General features: G+C 54.4%; 3 protein-coding genes across 12 annotated transcripts; 1 reads left to right on the plus strand and 2 right to left on the minus strand.

Moving 5' to 3' along the window:
* The first annotated feature begins 684 nt into the window (after positions 1 to 684).
* On the plus strand, positions 685 to 12,350 carry Srrt (serrate, RNA effector molecule). 4 transcript variants are annotated; one of them, XM_020182093.2, is made up of 20 exons: positions 685 to 940; positions 1,203 to 1,342; positions 4,968 to 5,096; positions 5,347 to 5,493; positions 5,700 to 5,888; positions 7,717 to 7,886; positions 8,005 to 8,189; positions 8,345 to 8,443; positions 8,525 to 8,642; positions 8,820 to 8,977; positions 9,277 to 9,338; positions 9,426 to 9,504; positions 9,791 to 9,979; positions 10,301 to 10,474; positions 10,567 to 10,720; positions 10,955 to 11,148; positions 11,345 to 11,501; positions 11,731 to 11,832; positions 11,949 to 12,075; positions 12,154 to 12,350. In XM_020182093.2, exons 2-20 carry the CDS (start codon positions 1,221 to 1,223, stop codon positions 12,227 to 12,229), a joined length of 2,631 nt encoding a protein of 876 aa, XP_020037682.1. In that variant the 5' UTR covers positions 685 to 940; positions 1,203 to 1,220; the 3' UTR covers positions 12,230 to 12,350. The 4 variants fall into 4 exon arrangements, with proteins under 4 accessions (XP_020037682.1, XP_020037684.1, XP_020037683.1 ...); XM_020182095.2 differs by having other exon boundaries at positions 11,743 to 11,832; XM_020182094.2 differs by having other exon boundaries at positions 8,823 to 8,977.
* Positions 12,351 to 12,376: 26 nt separating this feature from the next.
* Ufsp1 (UFM1 specific peptidase 1) lies at positions 12,377 to 13,141 on the minus strand. The gene has a single exon (XM_020182097.2). It carries the CDS (start codon positions 12,911 to 12,913, stop codon positions 12,458 to 12,460), a length of 456 nt encoding a protein of 151 aa, XP_020037686.1. The 5' UTR covers positions 12,914 to 13,141; the 3' UTR covers positions 12,377 to 12,457.
* Positions 12,377 to 20,534, minus strand: Ache (acetylcholinesterase (Yt blood group)). 7 transcript variants are annotated; one of them, XM_074075637.1, is made up of 6 exons: positions 19,041 to 19,157; positions 16,405 to 17,488; positions 15,574 to 16,058; positions 14,632 to 14,801; positions 13,135 to 13,834; positions 12,377 to 12,491 (listed from the first exon to the last, which is right to left on the minus strand). In XM_074075637.1, the coding sequence occupies exons 2-5, from the start codon at positions 17,473 to 17,475 to the stop codon at positions 13,713 to 13,715; spliced, it is 1,848 nt and encodes a 615-aa protein (XP_073931738.1). In that variant the 5' UTR covers positions 17,476 to 17,488; positions 19,041 to 19,157; the 3' UTR covers positions 12,377 to 12,491; positions 13,135 to 13,712. The 7 variants fall into 7 exon arrangements, with proteins under 7 accessions (XP_073931738.1, XP_073931739.1, XP_073931737.1 ...); XM_074075638.1 differs by having other exon boundaries at positions 12,377 to 12,494; XM_074075636.1 differs by lacking the exon at positions 12,377 to 12,491 and adding an exon at positions 17,733 to 17,898 and having other exon boundaries at positions 13,497 to 13,834; positions 19,041 to 19,126.
* Positions 20,535 to 20,869: the final 335 nt, after the last annotated feature.

The raw sequence follows: 20,869 nt of genomic DNA on the forward strand, positions 1-20,869 counted from the left end.
GAGAGAGAGAGATGGGATTTGAACTGAGGACTTGCTTTCAGCCACACCTCCAGTCCACCATTTCCCATTAGTAACCCTCGCACTTAATTCATTACGAAGGGACTTGGTGTTATCTCCGGAGTGATGGTGCATTTAGTATGGGGGAGCCCAGATCGTGCTTGTTGCTCAGGACTGTATCTCCTACAGCCTGGGTCAAGTATTAGAGTTAATTTGCCCGTTTCGCGTGAAGATGGGCCGCCCTCGTTGGAGAAGAGCAGGTTTTGCAGGTAGTGCATATACTGCGGTGTCAATGAAGCCTGGTTTTCTGGTGCGAGCAGAAAATGGTGGGGAGAGACGCTTTAAAATGGTTGCTTCTATGCACTATTCCCTAAACGCCCCGTCGTTCCAAGGCCATGCTCTGGGCAAGGAGGGGGCGAAACAACTCCGAGGAGGTCGGGAAGCTCCTCGAGCACCGGGTGTGTGGAAGACAATAAGTAGAAGCGACCTGGGTCACATGCGGGAGACGTCTTGGGGAGCGCGACCCTCAACCTTCATCCGAAGAAGCGCTTCCTTCTCTCCAGGAACGCGCTACCGCCCGCCCTAACCCCGGTTTGGTCCAGCCCGGTTCCCGTAGTTCCTTCCACTAGCGTAGTCTGCGTTTCGGAAAGCTCGCGAGACTTCCGAGTCTCCGCCCCTTCCCATCATCCCCTGTTCTCCCCTCCTTTCCCTTTTTGGCATAGTTCGAGTTCGGGCTGCGCGGGGGGCTTGTTTGGGATCTGAGGCCGAGTTCCGCGGGTGGCGGCGCAGGCGCGGTGCGTGCGACCGCTCATTCTCGGTTGTCCCACTTTCTGACTGAGAGACCCGTGTACCCATCTCATTCTCTCCGTCCTGGTCGCGCGCTCGGGTCACCCGGAAAACAAACCCGCCCGCTCGCGGTGCCAACGGCTGCGACCGCTCCCAGGTGGGGGAGGGGAGGGAAAGGGACGAGAGGGGTGGGCTGGTGTGGGGACTAGAGAGAGCGAGGACTCTCTGTGGGGGTGATGGGGATGGGCAGGGACCCGGAGGATGAGACAAAGTGTCGGAGCCATCCGCTTGCAGGGGATGGTGGGGGCCGCCGCAGGCTGGTCTGGCCGGGAGGGAGGGAGGGGGGCGTGCTGCTTCCCAAGGACCGCCCTTTCTCTGGTCCTTGATCATCACCTTGCCCACCCCTCCTCGGGCCCCAGGCCCCCTCCAACCGCGCCATGGGTGACAGTGATGACGAGTACGATCGAAGGCGCAGGGACAAGTTCAGAAGAGAGCGCAGCGACTATGACCGTTCCCGAGAAAGAGATGAAAGACGGCGGGGGGACGATTGGAATGACCGGTGAGACACTTCAACGTAATTTTATTCCTCCATATTATTCCGTTCTACTCTACTTGCATTGCGTTTTCCTTTAAAATTGCATTAGGGTGAAACATAAATGCATTCTCTCATTGGGCCGTTTTCGGTGGTTCAACCTCATTGCTGTTGGCCAAATAACTAAATGTGGCTTAAATTTTGGAATGTCTTCAAGATAAAAGCGGTAGAAGAGTTTGAGCACAAAACAGGAATATTACACGAACAGCGAAAGTGTGCATTTTGTTGTTTGTAGATTGTATCTCAAAACGATGGCTCAGAAAGTGATTAATAAAGAATTGACCAGACTGGAATGGTTATCAGAGCAGTTCCCTGGCAAGCTATGATTAAATATCTTGTAATTGTTTTGCTTAAAATATTGGAAAGAATTCTTGGGGCAATGTAGATTGTGTTGATTGGTTGAATTCGAGTCAGCTCCTGTTTTGCTTTCTTGAGAGTTTGCTTATTTTTGTGGCACTGGGGCTTGAACTCAGGGTTTCATGCTTGCTGGGTAGGTGCTCTACCACTTGAGCCACTTCGACAACCCTTTTTTGTATTTAGTGTTTTTTGAGATAGGGTTTTGAGAACTATTTGCCCCAACTGGCTTTGAACTTCGATCCTCCTGATTTCTGCCTCCTGAGTAGCTAGGATTATAGGGGTGAGCCATTGGCTCCCAGTTCCTTGGTCTTTTCTAAGAAAGAAGAAAATCAAAGGTGATCTTGTGATTCTGAAGTTAGTGAGATGTAGTTACTGCCTTTAGGAGCTTATACTGGTGGGGCTTGATGTAGGGGCCAAAATGGCCTTTGGTCTTTGTTGCAAATGTGTATGTGTGAGATCTTTGCAAAGATGGTAAGCATTTGAGGGAACGGATGTTCAAGCCAGGGGAGTGGTGCTGGAGATGGGCGTCACGGAGAACTATAGGAAAGTGACAGTTAGCTGAGTTGGAGAGACAGGGATGCTGTCAGCAGCTTGGGGTCATGGACATGATGTCCACTGATAAGAGCAGCGTGCATTCTAGTTTGGTTAATGTAGTGACTCTCAAAATGTCTACAGATCCTAGGGAGCCTGAGGTTAAAATTATTTTTATGGTAAACTAAGATATTGCTGTTTTTACAGATGGTACTATAACAATGGTGGGTAAAACTGCTGTACTTTACTACAAAATCATGAAAATAATGACACAAGGGTTAACCCTCCAGTTTCACTTAAGTCCTTGATGAAGCATTAAATCACAGGGTTTTTGTTGTCGGTTTTTGCGGTACTGGAGTTTGAACTCAGAGCTTCACAGTTGCTCTGCGGGCGCTCTTATCAGTTGAGCCACTCTACCAGCCTTTCAGTACATGGGGGGAGATGAGAAACACGTATAAAGTATTCTACTGTGTGTAGAGCATAGATTTACAGTGTATATAGTGGTTGTTTCCCCCACATTTTTTTTTATTTTCTCCACATTTCTGTTGGTGCATATTAATTGTACATTGTGGGGGGGGTTCATTGTGGTATTTCCATATCTTGAGCAAAATCAGTTGTGTAATTGAGTTGGGAGCTGAACTGAACTTTTTTCTCATACAGTGCCATTTTTTAGTTGAAATGACTGTCAAACAGTGATGGTTCACACTTGGATATTTGGCAGACATTTTCATGAAAATGAATTAAAAGAACCTGTTATTTTGAGGAAAGCTGTCACTATTTTTTGCCAGTTGACTGGAACTTTCTAGTGAAAACTCAAATTTTTGAAAATTTGTATCTACCAATGTGAGTGTGGCAACTTCTTTTCTGATAAGTAGTATACTAATGAAAATGATATTTTGATATTGTATAATGAGACATGTGAAGAACTGTTCAAAGAGCAAGGTAGAACTGTGTTTTCATGTAGCAGAGTGCAAACTGAACTTTCCAAGTAATCTTTAAGAAAGTACTTCTTGGGCTGGTAGAGGCTCAAGTGGTAGAGTGCCTGCCTAGTATGCATGAGGTCCTGAGTTCAAACCCCAGTACTGGAGGAAAAAAAAAGGCTATTAGTTACCTATATATTGACGTATGTAACTACATCAGTGTGAGGACAGATTTTCATGTTTTTTTTTTTTTCAACCAAACAACATATAACAGTTGTAGAAGCTGTCTTCTATTAAGCCAGACCTTGATTTGTAAAAATTAAAACAGTGCTATTTTAATTTTGAGAGGGAAATAGTTATTTTTATCGAATGTAAGTTTAGACTAATGTATAATTTTAAGATTAGGCATTAAGACTTTTTGTCATAATTTCGAATATAGGAAGTATTGATAGACATAATCCACAGAAGTGTACTCCTATATTGGTGTCTGTAATTTTTTTTTTTTATTTTTGGTGTTGCTTGGGTTTAAATTCAGGGCCTCTATTGGTAGGTAGCACTCTACCACCAGAGCCATTCCTTCAGCCCTTTTTGTCTTAATTATTCTGTGTTTATGTCTGGGCCAGCTTGGGTGGAGATCCTTTTATTTTTCATGTAGCTTGGAATGACAGGCACTACTGTACCCAGCTTTTATTGGTTAAGATGGGGGCTTTGGAACTTTTTGCCTTGGCTGGCCTCTCACCTTGATTCTTCTGATCTCCACCTCCTGAGTAGCTAGGATTACAGGCATGAGCCACCCTGCCTGGCTTCCTTAAATTCTGAGAGTGGGGCTGGGGCTGTACCTTAGTGGTAGAGTGCTTACCTTTGAGGCCTTGAGTTCCACCTAGCTTCAGGGGAAAAAAAAATGTAAAGGGGGATCTCAGTTTTAAAAAAAAAAATCAAAAATCTTTCATTATTAGGGGCTGCTGGTTACTGGTAGAGCGGTTGGAGTGAAAGCCAGGAAAGCCAGAGTTTTGAACAGAGTTGTTTGCTGCTTTTTTTTTTTTGGCGGTACTGGGGCTTGAACTTAGGGCCTTCACCTTGAGCCACTCCACCAGCCCTGTTTTTGAAAAGGGTTTTTCGAGATAGGGTCTCACGAACTGTTTTTTTTTGCCTGGGCTGGCTTTGAACCTTGATTCTCCTGATTTCTGCTTCCTGAGTAGCTAGAATTACAGGCATGGGCCATTGGGGCTCGGCTGTTTGCTGCTTTTTAAGCATTTGGAAGATGACTTTGGCAGAGGAGGAGAGAGCAGAGCTGGTGAACACTAGAGAAATAGCAAGAAGTAAGGGTTGGGATGGAATCTGGAGATGGACAAGTAGAAGAGAACAGCTTTGATAGGCTGTGAGGCAGAGGATTAACAAGACAGTGACGTTAGTGGTGAGGATAGTAATGCTTGATAGCTTGTAGATGGTGATTTCGTATAAGCTTAGGAAGCAGGGAGAAAGGAAATAGGGTAGTCCCATTATAGTGGGTACAGTAGACTCCGTTTAGGCATGCATTTGAGGTGACAGTGGACATCTAATAGAGGTTTTTTTTTGTACTGGGACTGGAACCCAGGGCTTGGGGCATGCTAAGAGAAGCTCTACCACTGAATTACGTACCTAGCCCTTGGTTTTTAAGAGATGGGCTTGCTCTGTAGCCTGGGCTGACCTCAAATTCCTGATCCTCCTGCCTCAGCTTCCCAAGAGCTGGGATTATAGGCTGCACCGCCATGCCCGGCAAACTTATTATTTGTTCTTACCTCCAGAGAGTGGGACCGGGGCCGGGAGCGCCGCAGTCGTGGAGAATATCGTGACTATGATAGGAATCGGCGGGAGCGCTTCTCGCCCCCGCGCCATGAACTCAGCCCTCCACAGAAGCGCATGAGACGAGACTGGTGAGGTGGCTTTCTCTTTCTTTAGCCTCAGTTCCATTCGGCCTCAGTTTTGCCCTTCCTCTGCTGAAAGCTTGTTGCTTTCCTTTCTCAAACTTCCCATATACCCAGCATTTGTTTGTCCCTTTAAACCCTTGACTGAGAGACTACTACATTCTGTGCGTGCCCCTTCCTTTGGCCCTCCTTCATGCTGTGGAGAGATGGTTCTGGTTCCTTTTCTGTCTGACTTTTGTGTCCCCCCCCCCACCCTCAGGGATGAGCACAGCTCTGACCCATACCACAGTGGCTATGAGATGCCCTATGCTGGGGGGGGTGGGGGCCCAACTTATGGCCCCCCTCAGCCCTGGGGCCACCCGGACGTCCACATCATGCAGCACCATGTACTGCCTATCCAGGCCAGGTAAAGACCTGGGGTTCTGAGGAGAAGGGAATTGGTAGGCATGGGGGATGGATGAGGCTGCAGAAGACCATGGCTGGAGCCAGGGAGTGGGTGCAGGGTAGAGCACTTGGTGATTGGCATGGTGTTCATGGCGGGCCAAGGAAGGGGCAGAGCCCCCCCCCCCACCTCTCCTCCATAATCAAGACTTTCTGACCTGGCCCCAACAGGCTGGGCAGCATCGCTGAGATCGACTTGGGTGTGCCGCCACCAGTGATGAAGACCTTCAAAGAGTTTCTTCTCTCCTTGGATGACTCTGTGGACGAGACGGAGGCCGTCAAGCGCTATAATGACTACAAGCTGGATTTTCGAAGGCAGCAGATGCAGGATTTTTTCCTGGCTCATAAAGATGAGGAGTGGTGAGTGCCCCTCCTTCCCTGCTACCTTTCCCTGGCATGTTTCCCTGGCACAGCCAGTGGAGCTACAGCCCTGTCCTCAACCCACTCTCCCCAACCTGGGACTTCCTGGGGGTGGGGGAGGGAGAGTAACAGCATTGGCTGATGGGGGTCTCCTCCTTACTTTGGTGACTGCCACAGCCCCTACCCCATCTCCCTTCTCCACTGTCCTCACTGGGACACCTCCAGGCAGCTGGCCAGAGCCACCTGGCCCCTTGGGGCAGCAGATAAACTGCTTCCCACTTGCTGGTATTGGGTCATTGTCATCTCTGATCACCAGGACCCTGTGTGGCTGTGGCATCTTCCCAAAAGCGACGAGTGAATCCAGACAAGAAAAGCAAAGATCTCAGGGTCGTTTGACAGAAAAAGAATTTGAATTTTTTTTCTTTTTGTGGATGTTTTAATTTTAATCAACCATCTTTTCCCCCCTTCCTGCTCCTCCTCCTCATCCTCTTTCTGCTCCTCCTCCTTGAAAAGAGCCAGAACTGGGAACTACACCCGCTCATCGTCGGAGCTCGGAGCAAACCCACCTCCACCCCCACCATACCCAGCCCATACATGAGCCCCTGGGCTGAGCCGCGCTGCCCCGGCCAGGCAGACAGGCAGGGCACTGCTGTGCACAATGCAGCAGTTTAGCTGAATGTGATTGCTCAGGCAGTTAGTCAGTCAGGGCCCCCACCGCGGAGTCCCGCGGGGGTGGGGCATCTGGGCCGGGCGCCCCAGCCAGGAGCCAGCCGGTGGCCCACCAGCCAGCATGGGCCCTGGGCGCCACTAGTTAAATCTTGAGCTCTGTTTGACCAAGCAGCCAAGGTAAAGATCCTGGAGGTGACGCCTGCAGCTTTCCTTTCTCCTATGCTCAACTTGTGGTTCTGTCTGTCTTCTCTGTCTCTTTCTGATTGCTCTGTATGTCTGTCTTGATCTCTCATGTACCTTTCATTCTTTCTCTGTCCCTGTTCTTGCTCTCTGCCTAACACTTTCTTCCTTTCTGACTTTTTCAGTTTGTCTGGTCCTTAGTTTTCCCCTTTGTTTACAATTTCTGGGCCTTCCTCACACTTCCCCCTTTCCTCCTTTTCTCTTTTTCTCATACTCCTAATTTCTTCTGTCTTTTCTCCACCAAGGTCCTATTGAAACATATTATTTTTCATGTTCCACCCTCCACCTTAACCCTCCAGCCTTCCTTTCTCTATCCCTGTGGGCAGTACCTAAGGCTATATGGGCACTGCGGTTCTCCCTTTGGTCTTTTCCTGTCCCTTCACCATCTTGCTTATCTTCCAAAGGGGGGAGTAAGGTGTCCTGCCTTTTGGCGTTTTCTATCCGGTGTACTTCAGGTTTCCTTCTGTCTCCACCTGGGGTGGAGGGAGTTGGCGGGAGCATCTGAATTATGACTGTAGTCTGGGGTTGGCAAGGGGAAGGTTCTCTGGGGCCTACTGTTTCCTTAGCTTTTCTCTCAAGCTTTGGAAAATGACACTTTCTCATGTTAGTGTTTCCCAGAGACTTAGAAATAGATCTGCCTTGCCAACCCTAGCCTCCCCTGTAGTCATTGTCTTCCCAAACCCAGAGCTCTTAGTTCCTGGTTCTCCGCCCCCCAGATCTTTTTGGAGCCCAACCTCTGGTTCCTTTTGGGGTGTTGGGTGGTTCTAGTGCACCCCTCTCCCCTAATCTCTCTGCTTTTATGACCTTTTGTGGGTATGAGAGTATGGGGGCTATGCCCTGCCTTTCCTGGGCCCCTCCCCACATCCTGGCCTTGGCCTTTGGTGACTGTTTTGTCTTTGCCTCCCTGCTTCCTTCCCAGGTTTCGGTCTAAGTACCACCCAGATGAGGTGGGGAAACGTCGGCAGGAGGCCCGGGGGGCCCTGCAAAACCGACTGAGAGTATTCCTGTCTCTCATGGAGACTGGCTGGTTTGATAATCTTCTCCTGGACATAGACAGGGCTGATTCCATCGTCAAGATGCTGGATGCAGGTATGTGTTCTTGGAGGGCTGGAGGGTGTCTGGTGACCAAGATCTTGGCTGAGAAATAGAAACAGGTTGACGGAGTCGGGGTTCTTAGATTGTGACCCTGTCTGCCTTTTGTTGTTAGCTGTGATTAAGATGGAAGGAGGCACAGAGAATGATCTACGCATCCTGGAGCAAGAGGAGGAAGAGGAGCAGGCAGGAAAGCCTGGGGAGCCTGGCAAGAAAGAGGAAGGCCGGGCTGGACCAGGCCTGGGGGATGGAGAGCGCAAAGCCAATGATAAGGATGACAAGAAAGAAGACAGTAAACAGGTAGAGTGATGGGGCCCACAGGAGCTGAAATAAGGGGGCTGGGTACTGGAGGTGGAGGGTTGAACCTCTGGGCTCAGCCGTGGAGAGCGGGAGCCAAGCCTCTGATAAAGCTTTAAGGGGAATGTAGAGTTTTTCATGACTGTCTGTACCTCTAGGCTGAAAACGATGGTTCAAATGATGACAAAACTAAGAAGTCCGAGAGTGAAGGGGACAAGGAAGAGAAGAAAGAAGACTCTGAGAAAGAAGTGAAAAAGGTAAGCATCTCTTGCATGGGGCTAGCACTTCAGGGCTGGGGCCTGGGTTATGACTTTGCTCTGCTTCTGTGGCTCCCATAGAGTAGCAAGAAGCGGAATAGGAAACACAGTGGTGATGACAGCTTTGATGAAGGCAGTGTGTCTGAGTCCGAGTCAGAGTCTGAGAGTGGCCAGGCTGAGGAGGAGAAAGAGGAAGCTGGTAGGTTTTATTTTTTGCTGCTAGTCTTTTATTGCACGGGTGGGGGAAGGTGAGTAGTGAAATTGGTGCAAGGGTAACTTTCAGGGGTGATACCTCTGGTTGTTGTTCAGTAACAGCTTCTCTGCTCCACTGAAATCAGTAATAAAAAACCACCCTCTCCTACCACTTCTTGCATAGAAGATGCCCTCAAGGAAAAGGAGAAGCCCAAGGAAGAAGAAAGGGAGAAGCCTAAGGATGCTGTGGGGCTGGAATGTAAGCCACGGCCCCTGCATAAGACGTGTTCTCTCTTCATGCGCAACATTGCGCCAAACATCTCCCGGGCTGAGATTATTTCTGTGAGTGGGCAAGGAGGTACTGGGGCAAGGGTGGCACCAGGTTCATCCTTTGGGGTTGGGGACAGAAGACAGTCTGTGCTGCCTTTGACATAGGGTGGGTCCCTGCTGTTTGAGAGCTGGTCTTGCTTGCACTGTTGCTGTCTGGGGCTGGTTTTCTTAAGCTCTTAGCTGGCTTTTCCTTGCTTGAGGATGGGAAGGGTTAAAAGGCATCTCCCAAGGTTCTGAGGACAATGGGGACTGGAGGAAAAAGTGAATCCTCTAGTCACTAAATTGGGATTCTGTTCCCTTGATTCTTGCAGCTTTGTAAAAGGTACCCAGGCTTTATGCGTGTGGCGCTGTCAGAGCCCCAGCCTGAGAGGAGGTGAGGTGCTGGACACCTTGCTGGGGGGAGGTTAGTGGCCAGCACCATTTTCATCCCAGGACTGTGTTGATATTCTTTCTCATGTAGGTTTTTTCGTCGTGGCTGGGTGACCTTTGACCGCAGTGTTAACATTAAAGAGATTTGTTGGAACCTACAGAATATCCGAGTAAGTTCTGGGAGTGGACTGTTTGTAGGAAGGAAAGGGTGTCTATCCATGTCCCACACCACTTCTGACCCCCGTGTGCATTCATTCTGCCCCTGCTTTCATACAGTATGCTCACGCTCGTTGAATTCCTGTCTCTGGGTAGTGCTCCAGGGCTGTTACCATGATCAGACACTTCCGGTTCCTGTCCTCAGGGACTTACTCTCTAATCAGTGGAGTTCTCAATAGGACCAGTCTTTGAGCTGCTGCTTCTGGGCCAGTTCGTTTTGTCATGTCCTCTTCCTTTCAGCTCCGGGAGTGCGAGCTGAGCCCCGGTGTGAACAGAGATCTGACCCGTCGTGTCCGCAACATTAATGGTATTACCCAGCACAAGCAGATAGTGCGCAATGACATCAAGCTGGCAGCCAAGCTGATCCATACGCTGGATGACAGGACGCAGCTCTGGGCCTCTGAGCCTGGGACACCTCCTCTGCCAACAGTCAGTGACTCCCCAGGGGATTGTTTCCAAAGCAGCTGCTGCCATCTCATGTGCTCCTGACACCTATGACCTCACTTGATCTGTAGCAGTGACCTCTGGGATTCACCCTACCCTTTCTTGTTTGCCCTTTCATCTGGGTAGCACCTCCTCCAGCTTCCACCAGCACAGACTGATGTAGTCATTTGTGGGTTTGGGTGGAACAAGTGCAGAAATAGAGCAAATCATAGGAGACAAGGGAATGGTTTTGTCAAGTGAGTCCTGAATTCCTCTGCCCTCCATGTTGCCTCTTCTCTATCTCATTGCCTGTCTCCTCCCTACCAGAGCCTGCCCTCGCAAAACCCAATTTTAAAGAATATCACTGACTACCTGATTGAGGAAGTGAGTGCTGAGGAGGAGGAACTGCTGGGGAGCAGTGGAGGGGCCCCCCCAGAAGAGCCTCCCAAGGAAGGGAACCCAGCAGAGATCAATGTGGAGCGGGATGAGAAGCTGATCAAGGTGCCAGTTACAGTTGTATGTGGGGCGAGAAGAGCATGTAGGCAGTGAAGGGGTGAGTGGTCACATAGTGGCTTCTTTTCTGTTTCCCTTAGGTTTTGGATAAGCTCCTTCTCTACTTGCGCATCGTGCATTCCCTGGATTATTACAACACCTGCGAGTACCCCAATGAGGATGAAATGCCCAATCGCTGTGGCATCATCCATGTTCGGGGGCCTATGCCTCCCAACCGCATCAGTCACGGAGAAGGTGAAGTCTGGGTTCCTCATTCCCAAGTCTCCTTCCATTGCCCATTCTCCCTGACTGCTGTTGCAACCCTTTCTGATCCCCTTCTATTACTTTGTCTGTACTGGCCTTTGAACTCGGCCTCACGCTTGCTAGGCAGGTGCTCTTACCATTTAAGCTGCTTCGCCATTCCTAACGCTTTCTTATCCTTTGCTTCCAGTGTTCTCCAACCTTCCTTTCTCTGTTCCCCAACCACAGTGCTGGAGTGGCAGAAGACCTTTGAGGAGAAGCTGACTCCGCTGCTGAGTGTGCGGGAATCCCTCTCAGAGGAAGAGGCCCAGAAGATGGGTCGCAAAGACCCTGAGCAGGAAGTGGAAAAGTTTGTCACCTCTAACACCCAGGAACTGGGGAAGGATAAGTGGCTATGTCCTCTCAGTGGCAAGAAATTCAAGGTCTGGGATGTTAAGAGAAATTGGTGGGCTAGAGTGTTGGGAGGTGGGTTGGGGCAGGAAGTTGTCTCCTAAAGACCTGGATGGGTGGAGGGGTGATGTTCTTTGGCCTAGCCTGAGAGGGAGGTTGCTGGATCTTCTCAGTTTGTCTGGAAGTGAGGGAACCCGACATTACTCTTTACTGACCCTCTCCACCCAGGGTCCTGAGTTTGTGCGCAAACATATCTTCAACAAACATGCAGAGAAGATTGAGGAAGTAAAGAAGGAGGTGGCATTTTTTAACAATTTTCTCACTGATGCCAAGCGCCCAGCTCTGCCTGAGATCAAGCCAGCTCAACCACCTGGCCCTGCCCAGAGTAAGATACGATCCACGAGGGTTTGACAGACATCTCCTCCTGCAGGGATTTCTCTCTTTAGCCTGTCATTCTGCTGGGGGGTATGATTCAAGTGGTAGAGACCTACTTACCATTCCTCAAGTTTCTACCCACCCCTCTTCGACTTAGGCCACTCTGGGTAGTGTCTGTCTGTTTTCCGTGCCTCCCCCCCCCCCCCCCCCCGCAGTAATTCATGTCCCTGTCTGTGTTGTACTCCCCCCAGGCCTGACTCCGGGACTCCCCTACCCACACCAGACTCCCCAAGGCCTGATGCCCTATGGTCAGCCCCGGCCCCCCATCTTGGGCTATGGAGGTAAATTTAGGAGGGAGATGAAAGGGCTCGGTGGTTGTATGGGGCTGGGAGGAAGAAAACTTAGCTAGGCTCTGGTTCTGGTCATAGTTTTTCAACTTTGTGGATCTTTCTCATAGCTGGTGCTGTCCGCCCTGCAGTCCCCACAGGAGGACCTCCATATCCCCATGCTCCATATGGTGCTGGCCGAGGAAACTATGACACCTTTCGAGGCCAGGGAGGTTATCCTGGGAAACCTCGAAACAGGTGAGTGTGAGCTGAGATGTCCAAGCTTTCTTGTCTCTAAGGTCAGGGACCTCAGTTCTCATTCCGCTTGTCTCACAGGATGGTTCGTGGAGACCCAAGGGCCATTGTTGAATATCGTGACCTGGATGCCCCAGATGATGTTGATTTCTTTTGAGCCGTCCACTTCCCTCACTACTAGTATCATCTGTACTTGTGTCTGCCTTGTCCCATCAGCTGAGAATTTTTTGTACGTTAGCCTTTACTGCCAATAAAAGCACTTAAGTAGTGTCTCTTAACTCAATGTATGTAATACACCTTCCCATGGTGGACCATGCCAATTTATTGATGCTGAAGGGAAATAAGTACATAGGTATGAATCAGTTTCAGTTCTGGGCCTTCTCCCTCAGTCCACGGTGTGCTGCTGCTTTTCAGAGTTTCTGCTGGTCAAGCACAGGTTGTAGAAAGAGTTGGGGTCAAAGGCTGTGCTTACCTCTCGCCAGGCTACCCACCCACCTGCCTGTAGTTCACCAGGACTTTTTGGAGTGCCCCAGTAGTGGGGGTCCAGTATCAGCACGTAGGCTTCCGTACCTGGCCCCAGGCAGACTCCCAGCAGGGCCTTGGACTGGGCGTCCGCGTCCCCTCCTATCATCACGGGGCCGCCACCCCCTGAGAAGTGGGAGTAAAGCCTCTCCAGTTCTCCCTGAAGACCCGCTCCACGGGGCACATGGAATAGGCGCCCCTGGGGCCCTCCGAAGTGCGCGAGGCAGAAGCAGGCCTCTACACAGCCAATCCAGCTCCGGGAACCCTGGAACCCGGGGGGCTTGTCGCCCATGTCCTCCAGGGCGCCCTGCACGGCCATCAGCTCAGGCACGCCTGTGGACTGACCCTCTGGCCACGAGCACAGCGTCTGCAGAGTACGATAGCCACAGCCCCAGCCCCGGTCATCCAGCCCATCGCAGCCGTAGTGGTAGTAGAGGTAGTGGCCCGAGAGAAGGGCCAGGCGAGCGGGGCCACGGCACGGCGGGGCCAGGCCCAGGTGGACGTCCTTTAGCGGCCCCAGCGTGGCTGGCGGTCAGTTACCGGTGACGCCGGGTAGACTCCTCTTAGGCGGCGCAGGGCTAGCTCCAGGTTTCAGCGGTTCCTCCACACCCCAGCGAACAGGACTGGAGCGCGGAGTCGCAGAGGCTCACCCAACACAAAATGAGCACGGAGGGCACGCAGATGCCTCGAGGGGACTACCATCGCCTCAGAGCTCCCACAATGCACCGCAACACACGCCCGCCAGCCTCACTGCGCAGGCGCGAGCTCCTCCCCGCGCGGCTGCAGCGGTTCGCGCAGGCGCCTTGCAGCTTCTAGCCTTCGGTCCTGCTCGGACTGGTCCCCAGCGACCCCTGCCTTCTGTCTCCGCCCCTTCCCCGGCTCCCCAGTCGCGCACACATTGGTGGCTGTAACAGTTTATTGGCAGCCCAGAGGGGCGAAGGCACCGAGGGGGAGGGGGCTCGGCCCGAGACATGCAGAGAACGGGGAGCCCCGGGAGGAAGTCCAGATGTGGTGGGCAGGGTCTGGGGCTCGTCTGTGTTATATCCCAGCCCTTAAATAAATAGTATATACAGCTGGGGGGCCGGGCGGGGCGGGGGGACGTGGCGTTCCCCCCGGGGTCACAGGTCTGAGCAGCGATCCTGCTTGCTGTAATGGTCGAACTGGTTCTTCCAGTGCACCATGTAGGAGCTCCAACGGTGGAACTCGGCCTTCCACTGGCGCTCCGCCTCGTCCAGGGTGTCTGCAGCCAGGGCACCCGGCAAGTGGTGGGAGGAGGACGACACGAAGGAGGTGGCGATGGTGGTGGGGTGGATGGATATGAACGGAGTGGGGACACACGGAGAATGTAGGAGGCCACGTGGGATGGTGGACAGAGTATCAGAACATAAGAAAGACAACAGACCAGAGGGAGGATAAGCAGAGAGGCGGGGTCAGAGGATGACAGGAAGGAGAGAAAAGGAAAATGACCGGAAGACAGAGGGGACAGACAGGATCATAAAAGGGGAGGTTCCATGCGTTGGTGGGGGAAAAGAGAAGAGACAGAAATGGTTGACGGTTCCCGCTGTGGGGGGAGGGTGCTATTCAGCCCCGCTCCTCCTTTCCCGCCAACATCAGGCTTAAGCTCCAAAGGATAATTTTATAAAAAAAATAAAATACTGGCTTTCCATTTTTCATTTAAACAAAGGCGTGTGAGTCCCTGAGACCTGTTAATTTGTGTCTCTCAGTTTTTTTTGGGGGGGGAGTGCTGGGTCCCTGAGAGGGGCCTTTCCCCAGCGTCCGACCACGCTTTAGAGGAGGGACCCCTGAGGCCGGGTGGGGAAGAGGCGGTGGTCATAGCCGTTGAAGCCAGGAGAGGAGGAGGAGGGACAGGGGGAGGCCGGGCCTGGGCCTCGGGGCAGCCTCCCCAAGGGCGGGGCTTGGGCAGGTGCTGGGAGCCTCCGAGGCTGGGGGGGAGAAGAGAGGGATTACACCCGGCTCCCACTGCCCCCTCTCTGCGCCCACTTTCTCTCTGCTCCTGCCTCCCTGGCCCCCGCGTACCCGTGGCGCTGAGCAATTTGGGGAGGAAGCGGTTCCAGAAGGCGCAGGCCTGGGCGCGCAGTCCCCTCCGCACCTCCAGCGGCCGCAGGTTCAGGCTCACGTACTGTTGCGCTCCAGTCGTGTACGGTGGCCACTGGGGAGCTTTGGGGTTGCGTGGGTCATTGGGGTCCCTAAGTAAGGAAAGGAAAGGCTCAGTCCCTTATAGACCTGCCCCGCCCAAAGGGACGAGGGACAGGGAGAGAGGTGTCCCCTTCCTGACCCTGAGCCCTGTTCAGCTCCATGGATACCTCCATCCCTTCCCTCCCACCGTTGCTCCAACGCGGCTTTCTCTTCTCCATGTCCTTCATCATCTAAGGGTCTTCCTTTCTTCCTGACCTCCCTATATGTCTTTCTTCCTTTTCCTCAGTTTTTGTTTTGTCTCATTAAAAAAAATGGCTACAATTGACCCTTTACTGTGTAACCAGATGCTGTCCTGTCTCTACAAACATCACGTTTACTTTGGGCAATGCCCATGTGATGCCAAATTTATTGGCCCCTTCCTCAGACAGGTAAACTGGTGTGTGTGTGAGAGAGAGAGAGAGAGAGAAAGAGAGAGAGAGAGAAAGTATAAATCACTGCTGGTTCAACTTCATCTAACTCTAAAGCCCAATTCTAGTATTTCTCTCCCTCTCCCTCTCTCTCCTTTCCTCCCTCTCTCCCTCTCTCCCCACCATGGTTACCTATCTTTCTCTACCCCTCTCTCATGCTGGGCAAGGCCCCCAGCATGCTAGGCAAGTGCTCTAACACCAAGCTACAACACCCCCAACCCTGTTCCTGTCTCCTTGTTCTCATCGCTTTTGTTCCATGCCCCTTGGTTTCCTTTTCTATATGAATATTTCCTCTCCTTTTCTGCCTCTCTCTGAGGGCACACCCTTACCCCCTCCCCACCCCAGTACTGCTGACCCTGTGCGGGCGAAGTTGGCCCAATATTTCATCAGTCGTTGGGCAAAGACTCTCTCCTCAAAGGTGTAGTTCAGTGAGGGATCCAAGGGGAGCCCAAAGATGAACTCGATCTCATAGCCGTGGGGCACCCCCATCCAGAGAGGCCAGGATAGTGTGGAGGCACGATGTTCAAAGATGTAGGCATAGACTCTGGCCCCCTGGGCAGCCAGCCGCCCAGCCAGCTGGGCCACAGGGCACACGACGTTGTGGTCACCCACGACAGCACTCATGGCCTCCCTCAGGCGTGCCGGGTCCTCAGGGTGCAGCCAGTCTGTGTAATGCAGGACCACAGCCTCGGCTGCTAGGTCACTTGCCTGGGGGACCCCGACCCGCACCCCAGCCAGGAACTGGGCCCGGCTGATGAGAGATTCGTTGTCTTTGCTGAAGCCTGGGGCCCCGTAAACCAGAAAATAGGAGCCCTCATCCTTCACCACACCCACCAGCACCTGGGAGTTGGGGACAGGACAGAGGAATGGGGCACAGACAGACAGGTAGACAGAAACATATGGACAAAGAGTCAGAGAGAACAGTTACAGACCAGAACCATGGAGGAAGAAAGTAGGAGATTGGGCAAGGGATGAAAAAAAGAGAAACTATACCCACAGTTCTTTCCTGCCCTGCTGACCGCCCTTGGATTTGAGCCCTCAGGGAGGAGGGGATGACCTTGGGGCCCAGAAGCCTGGACCTCTGAAAGTGGGTCCGGAGGAGCCCTCATGCCTGGGTCTCTGGGGAGAGGGGAGGGGCGGGTGAGACCCAAAGGAACCAGTTCCACCCCCAACAGCCACTGGTCACCTGGAGGCCATGGAAATCTCCAGCATTGATGAGGGCCTCGGGCGTGTCACTGAGGAAGTCTCCATCCACTACAGGCACGAAGGAAAAACGGAAGATACTCTCTTGAGGCAGCACATGCCACTCGTGGTCCACCAGGTCCTGAGCGGGCCTTGTCCGCAGGCACGCTACCAGTTCTGTGTCATTACCACCAGCACCGCCGGGGGGACAGCCCACAAGACGGGCCAGCAGTGTGGCTCTGCGACGGGCCTCTCCCACCCCCACTGTGGCCCAGGGCCCGTTGGGTGTGCCACTCTGCAGGATGGCCCTGTGGAAGAGGCTCCTGCTGGGTGGGGACAACAGATGCATGCCTACCGAGGCGGCGCCTGCACTTTCACCAAACAGAGTCACTGACATTGGGTCCCCCCCAAAGGCTGCTACGTTCTCTTTCACCCACTGTAGTGCGAGCCTCTGATCCAGCAGGCCCACGTTGCCTGGGGCCTCTCGGCTCCCAGGCAGGGCCAAGAAGCCAAAGGTTCCCACTCGGTAGTTCATGGACACTAGCACAGTCCCCTGAGTCTGGGCCAGGAAGCGGCCATCATACACATCCAAGGAAGAGGCCCCGCTGTAGAAGCCACCCCCATAGATCCAGACAAGGACAGGAGTGGGGGACACAGGCCGGGGGTATGGTGTCCACACGTTGAGGTAGAGGCAGTCCTCGCTTAGCTCACGGTTGGGGTTCCACATCTCGGTGCCCTCAAAACCAGGGTACAGGGTGTCCACATATTGGTAGCAGACACTCTGGAAGGTTGTAGCATCCAGCACTCCTGACCAGGGCCGTTTGGGCTCCGGTGGCAGAAAGCGACGGGGGCCCACAGGTGGCTCCGCAAAGGGTATGCCCAGAAAAGCAGAGACAGGGCCCCCAGGTACTTTTAGGCGGATGCCCCTAAGCCTACCCGTGTGCACAGTCACCAGCAGCTCTCGGTCCTCACGGCCCTCAGCCCCTACCCCTCCACCCAGGAGGGAGAGGAGAAGGAGTGAAGAAGCCAGACAGGGTATGGGTAGGGGACACCAGGGGGGCCTCATGGCTGCCATGGCAGGCGTGTGTCTGTTGGGAGAAAGAAAGGCAAAGGGTGAAGGCTGAAGGCAACCAGGAGGGAGGAGATTAGGTAACAATCTTGCTCAAGGGTTATCATGGTACTGCAGAGGAGGTGGGGCATGTTGGCATGAGGGAGACAGGCAGAGACAAGGACACAGGCAGACAAGAGGGGACAGAGATCAGGCGTGCCACACGCACACGCACACACACACACATACACACACAAATGCGGGGAGACAGAGATAAAACCTGCCAAGGTATATCCTTCCAGGGCTCACTGTCCTTTCCTTCTTCCCTAGGCTCTGCGGCCGGGCCCGGTGCGTGCAGTGCGGGACTCAAGAGGCTGCAGACCACGCACAGGCCACAGGACAAGGGGCGGGGCCCTCACAGACGGGCGGCGCCTCTAGGAGAGCTTGAGGCTGTAGGAAGGCACAGCCCAAGTCTCTCCTAGATTGGCCAGGGCTAGGGCCTTAGAGGAGCGGGTTGGGCATCCAAGGTGTGCTACATCTCAAATCCTGCCTCCTCCACACCCTGCCCCACCCTACCCCACTTCATCTTGTCTGGCTTGGCGCGTTGATACCCGCCAGTTCCCAACAGACTCACCCCTCTGGCCTAGACCCAGCCAATTGGCTCTCCTACCCTGGCCCCCCCCCAGGACTGGAGCCCCCATTCGTCCGACGTTGCAGTGCACTCCGTCGCCAGCGGGGGGCAGTAAAGACTGAGAAGAGGACAGCGCTCCCCGCCCCAAGCCCTGGAACCGGGAGCTTAGGGTGGGGGTCTGGGGACTCGCCGGCATCACAGAGCGGCCTGGAGGGCGAGCCAGGACGGGTGTGTACCCGGAGCTCCGGAGATCCCCGTCTGCAGGGGCGGGGGCTCTATTTTGGGGCAACAGCTGCTGTGGTTCCGGCATCTCCAGCCAAGGGATCAAAATTCCCCGGGTCGGAACTCCCCCCTCTCCCGTCGTGCACCCCTCACCCAGCTCCATCGCCCTGAGCTGGGGATAGTGGTGGTGCTGGAGATTAACTAGGAAACCTGAGTGAGACTAATTATAACTCGGGGCTTCCGCTAAGCCTCCCCTTCTCTCCCCCCAAAAAAAAAGAACAGACTGAGTCTCCGCGGGAGGGGGGTCTTGGACCTCGGAGGGGGCCGTGGCTAGGGCGCTGCACAGGGGCGCTGGGGTCGAGGTCCTAGGGATCGGTGTGTGTGTGTGTGTGCGCGCGTGCTATTCGGGCGCTAGGAACCTGCGCAGTTTGGGTTCATTACCCAACAGGGGGCATCTTCTAGTGGCCCCAGACTTGGGGAAGAGAGGGCAAGGGGCGTTCGGGGGTCCCCGCGGGAATTCGAGCGCAGAGGCTGCAGCTGGCCCAGGAGGCGTCGGTAAGTATGCGGTGAGGAGGGCAGAGTTACCAAGTGCGGGGCTGCGGGGAGCGCCGCTGGGCAGGCCCGGGGACACGGTGGACGTCTTGTTCGGGGGGCCTAGATCGTTCCAGGGGCGCACGGTCACTAGGATGTGGAGTGGCCGCCGGCCGGGGGAGGGTCCCGGGTGGGGAGGGAGACTCACCTGAGGCGGCCGAGCCGGGCCGGGCCAGGCCGCGCCGGGAGCTGGAGGTGGCCGATGTTCCCCGGCGCAGGCTGAGCCGACTCTGACAGCCACCGCCTCCGGCCCCCCGCACACACCCCTCCGGGCCGCACGGCGCCCCCGCCCGCCCCCGCCCACTGTCTCCGCCCCCGCCCCTCCCCGCTCCCGCGGGCTACCACCTCCCTTCTCTGTTCCTCCCTCCCAGCGGTGACCCGGAGACCCCTGAGTCCAGACGCACTCTAGTGACAGATGTCCACAGACGGACAGACACGCAGTGAAAGATACGACCCGAAGACCCGCAGAGACTGAGGAGACGTCCACGTGACAGACAGACGGACAGTAGCCTGCCGAGACAGACACCACACACGTAGGCGACAGTCTCCTGTAGAGTGACAGCTACAGACAAACCGACTTTCAAAGACGGACGGATACACTGCCGGTCTCATCGAGGCTGGGGAAGTTATCCTAAGAACAAGGGACCGAATAAATGGGCACCTGTGGCCATGACACAGCCAGGGGTGACACAGGAGGAGTGACACGTGAAAATGTGACTGAGGACCCCTTTAGGGTGGCACTGATGAAGAAAAAGATGGTGTGGGACACTCCTGAGGATGAGGGGACACCTGTGGGAATGGAGACGGGAATATGGGATCTCAAGTAGAAGTGAGGAGGGCTTCAAATGGGAAAGAGACCCCCGGGGGAAGAAGAGGTGACACGGGGACACCCGAGAAAGAAGGTCAACGTAGCGGCACGCGCAAGGCTGCAGGGCGAGGTTGCACTCCGCTGCAGCAATGGAAACTTCCGGAACCCCCGCGGGTGGGCTTGCGCTGATTCCCTGACGGGAGACCTCAGACCTTCGTCACAAGGGTCCAGCCAGGGCATGACATCATCAGGCCAAGCTTTCATTGGTCGTCGCGGCCAGCAGGTGGGAGCGGCCTGATCCTGGTGCCCCCAGCCTGCCTGCTCCGAGGGGGCCGGAGTTGCACGGATCCCGGAGCCCCGCCCTCCGGGAGGGGTCACCCACGGGAACGGTGCTGCCACGGCGGTGTCCCCGCGCCCGAGGTGACAGAGGAAACTGTGCAGCTCTGGGCCCACGCGAGTTCGCTAGGAGAAACTGCTAGCTAGCTTCCCGGGAGCAGATGGCTCCAGAGACCGCTGGCCGATGCGTGGGTGACCAGCCCGCTAGGGCGAGCGTCGGGGTGTGCGTGCGTGCGCGCGTGCCGTGGTGCGGGGCGCTGCGGGCGGGGGGGCGCGGGGGAAGCGAAGGGCGGGAGTCGCGCGCGCATGCTCGCTCTGGCCGCTACGCGCCCCGGGAGAGCATCTATTGCCTCCTGGGAGCGGAGGCACCTGGGCTCCGGGGTCTCGCGGAGGGTGGCGGGGTCCGCTGGAACCCTGAGTAGAGGCTCGCCCTGGGCTGCGCATTTCCCAGCCCTCCCAGCCCCGCACACCTACCTGCAGACCAAGACTCGCGCCCGGTTCGCTTTTGGCTCGCTCACGACGCCGCCAGGTGGCGCCAAAGGCAAATGCAAAGGCCCTTGGAGACTGGGGTGGGGTAAGGGGCGTAGGGTGACCAACCGACCCCTTGACCCCTTGCCATCTCTTCTCTGTTCTCTGGATCTCCGCGTTCCACCCTTGAGGCTCCCCAAAGCCCCTGCCTGGACACCGAGGTTCCCTGCATCTGGGTTTCTGCAGCCTGGCCTCATTCTACATAAGAGCTGTGGGTGGGAATGAGGGATAGAAAAATGGACAGTCCATGTTGGTGCAGGAGGAATGGGTCCCAGGAGGTTTCCTAGCGTAGTAATCATGAATTA

This window comes from Castor canadensis, chromosome 6, assembly GCF_047511655.1.
Source record: "Castor canadensis chromosome 6, mCasCan1.hap1v2, whole genome shotgun sequence".
Classification (NCBI taxonomy): domain Eukaryota; kingdom Metazoa; phylum Chordata; class Mammalia; order Rodentia; family Castoridae; genus Castor; species Castor canadensis.